This window comes from Chenopodium album, chromosome 27, assembly GCF_948465745.1.
Source record: "Chenopodium album chromosome 27, dcCheAlbu1.1, whole genome shotgun sequence".
In the NCBI taxonomy this organism is placed as follows: Eukaryota; Viridiplantae; Streptophyta; class Magnoliopsida; order Caryophyllales; family Amaranthaceae; genus Chenopodium; species Chenopodium album.
Window position 1 is genome coordinate 21123263 of NC_137860.1, and position 3298 is coordinate 21126560.

A 3298-nucleotide genomic window follows, 5' to 3' on the forward strand; every position below is an offset into this window, starting at 1 on the left:
AACTTAATTCTAATTTAATTTCTTTAATTTTATTATTTTCATTGAAGTTTACTAACTTGTGTATTTTGTTATTAGAAAGAGGTACGAGGCATCAAAGTATGTAATCTAATTCTCTCTTTCAATGTAGAAAGCATGTTTATTATTATTGTTTAATTCCTAGTATCATGTTAGGATGTTTTTATTGCTTTTTAGTATCATGTTTAGGATGCCTTTACTCTTTTCTAATATTCTAATATCATGTTAGTACCATGTTAGGTTTAAAGCTTTGATCTTTATCGTTTAGTGACATGCTAGGATTTGTTATTAATCTTGTTAGTATCACGCCTAGGATCTTGCTATTATTATTAAGCCTTATTATGATTATGATTATTACTCCCTCCGTCCCAAAAAGAACGACCCATTTGGCCAAAACTTTGTCCCAAAAAGAATGATCCATTTGCATTAAAACACCCACCAATTTGCTACAATATTTGTGCAAAATTAGCTTCTCCATATAAAAATTTGATTTTCCATGTTATTTTATTACTTTCTCTCTCTATTTTTTTACAAACCCCATGTAAATTTATCTTTCCAATATACTTTTACTTCTTTTTACTTAACTTCCTTAATACCCGCGTAATCAACCCAAATGGGTCGTTTTTTTTGGGAAGGAGGGAGTATTATGATTATTATTATTATTATATTATGTTGCTTGATATTATTTATTATTGTTGTTATTGCTTGATTACACCTTTTATGCATGTTTAAAGGGAATTTGTATTTGAAATCACGCTTAACAAGATAATTAATAATTTGGTTTAGGCTAATGTGATTTTAATTCAAGTGATCGCTAATAATAGTATTATTTTTGCATTAATATTCAACCAACATAGATAAACAGGTTTAGGGTTAACCTAATGTTTGCATGTTAGTCAGAAAGCGCACATGAATACGAGCTGAACAAAGTAGAGGCCTATTTTATAGGGCGGGTCCTTTCTTTTGTAAATTGGATTCGTACCCTCATCGCCGAACCCTATTTGGTTCAAGACCTTATGGAGTTGACGATCTCCTGGATCGTTTTGGGTTTACAAGTTCCTAAAACTTGTTGGCGACTCTTTTGCTCTCTTTTCTTTCCCTTTGGAACGCCACCATACTTTAGTGTATGATCACAGTGGGGTTCAAGCTTGGGGTTATAGTGCTTGAAATATTCCCTACAATGGGAAATATGGGCTTTTTCCTTTTGTTAAGTATGAAATGGCCAAAAAGAAAAGCAAGAACAGAGATGCAGGGACTCTAGAGACAAAGGCAATCCAAAGTGTCACAAAAGACTGCATAAAGGAGATGCTACTAACACATGTGATCCCCACAATTTATGAGAAATGGCCACAACAGCTACCAAAGGACATCATCATACAATGGGATAATGCTAGGCCTCATCAGGTGCCAAAGGATGAAGAATTTCAAGCAGCTTGTCATGCACATGAGTTCAACATTCAATTCATTTTCCAACCAGCTCAATCACCAGAAACAAATGTTTTAGATTTAGGCTTGTTTAGTGTGGTTCAATCATTACAATATCAATCATTTCCAAGGAATCTAGATGACTTAATCAATGAAGTTGCCAGAGCTTTTCAAGAATTTGATCCTACATTGAACAAGTATACTTGGATCACACTTCAATCATGCATGATTAAGATATTGGAAAAGCAAAGTGGTAATAACTTCTCCCCCCCACACATGAAGAAGAGAAGTTTGGACAGCCAAGGTCTACTACCACAACTACTTCAGGTTGACAGGGATCTCATTGCTAAGGTAGTTCATTTTTTGGACACAGTCCATAATACAGGAGATGATCAAGGGAAAATGGAAGTAGATGCAAACTGATACATGTGCATCACTGTGGAGGTATAGTATTAGTTAACTTAAGTTTGACAGCCACACATAACCTTTTTCTTTTCAAACAACTTTTTGAGTTAGATTATGTGTAGGTTATGTGTACTTTTGGTAGATACAAATGGATCAGTTATTTGGCAGTCATGTAATCAGTCAAGTTCATATCTTTTACTTAGACAAACATTTAAACATAAAAGTGTATCTGTTTTCAACTTTTAACACTTGTTATTTCCATCATAATGGGTGTATTTTTAGTCAAAGCTTTAGTGAGTGTTGGTACCTCAACAAAAACCTCTTTAACAAGGTTTATGGAGCATCCAGACCACCCAAGTAGCTATCAGATGAGTCTTATCATCATATGGAAAACAAATAAGGGTTATGCATTACCAAAAAAGGGACTCAATGCATACAAAAAGGGGACAAAATTGGGCATTTCCAGGGCTTCAATTTGAGGTAGGTCAAGGTGGACAAAAAAAAACAGGGGACTCAGATTGTACAGCCATGGTAGAACAATCATCTATATAATCACATAACTTCTCCAACATGATATAACTAACAAACGCAAACACAGAGCATGTTCAAGATCAAACACAACCTACATGTCCAAAAAAACCAATTTTACACACAAACACAGAGCAGCTTCAAGATCAAATACCACCATCCAAAAACAGAGAGACAAACACAAGTGTATATAGTCACATATACTCCAACAGTCATGCAACAACTACAGAAACAACCAACCACACAAATTCCCAAAAAATAATTTCACAGTATATGCATAAATTGAGAAGCATAGAATAAATTGAGAAGCATAGAAAAAATTAGGGTTATAGAGTATACGCTGCGCAATTAATTACGAGGAGGGTTGAACTGAGGGTAGTAGATCTACAGGTAAGCCACAATCACTTCCTCCCTCGTCATGCCTTCCGGTGGTCCAGATTTGATGCGTTTTGCGCCTGAGGAAGGCCCCTCTTCACGGTCACAGTACTCTGGTGGCTTAACCACCTCAGAACCATCTAGATCTGCTGGGGTAGACTCCCCAGTAGCAGATCCGGTGGCGGAAACCTCCACCTCAGTCACTGGAGAACCAGAACCCCCAGTAGAAACACCGACAGCAACCACGGAACCCTCAGCTTTAGGAACCACCTCAGATGGTGGTTCATCATGGGCCACAGCCTCAGAGACCACCACCGTCAGCGTCTCCTCCTCATCGCTGACATACTCAGCGAGTTTCGCCCCCCTGATCCGCCTCCTCGCAATCAAAGAAGCACGGCGAACGGGTTTTATGATACCCGTACCACGCTAAGGCTTGTAGGTAACGCTTCCAGATCGGTGGCTAGAATCACTAGAATCTAGGGTTTCATGGCATGTTAGATCTAAGTTTTTGTCAGTAGGAGAAGCCATTGAAGGAGTTCACAGATTGAAA

At 37.4% G+C, this 3298-nt stretch overlaps 1 protein-coding gene across 1 annotated transcript; it reads left to right on the plus strand.

Moving 5' to 3' along the window:
* Positions 1-1233: 1233 nt before the first annotated feature.
* On the plus strand, positions 1234-1863 carry LOC145619765 (uncharacterized). The gene has a single exon (XM_081674461.1). The coding sequence runs from the start codon at positions 1234-1236 to the stop codon at positions 1861-1863; it is 630 nt and encodes a 209-aa protein (XP_081530587.1).
* The last annotated feature ends 1435 nt before the right edge of the window (positions 1864-3298 follow it).

What these genes read in the sequence shown, in the direction of transcription:
- LOC145619765 (XM_081674461.1), top strand. Translation starts at nt 1,234, where the DNA reads ATGGCCAAAAAGAAAAGCAAGAACAGAGATGCAGGGACTCTAGAGACA.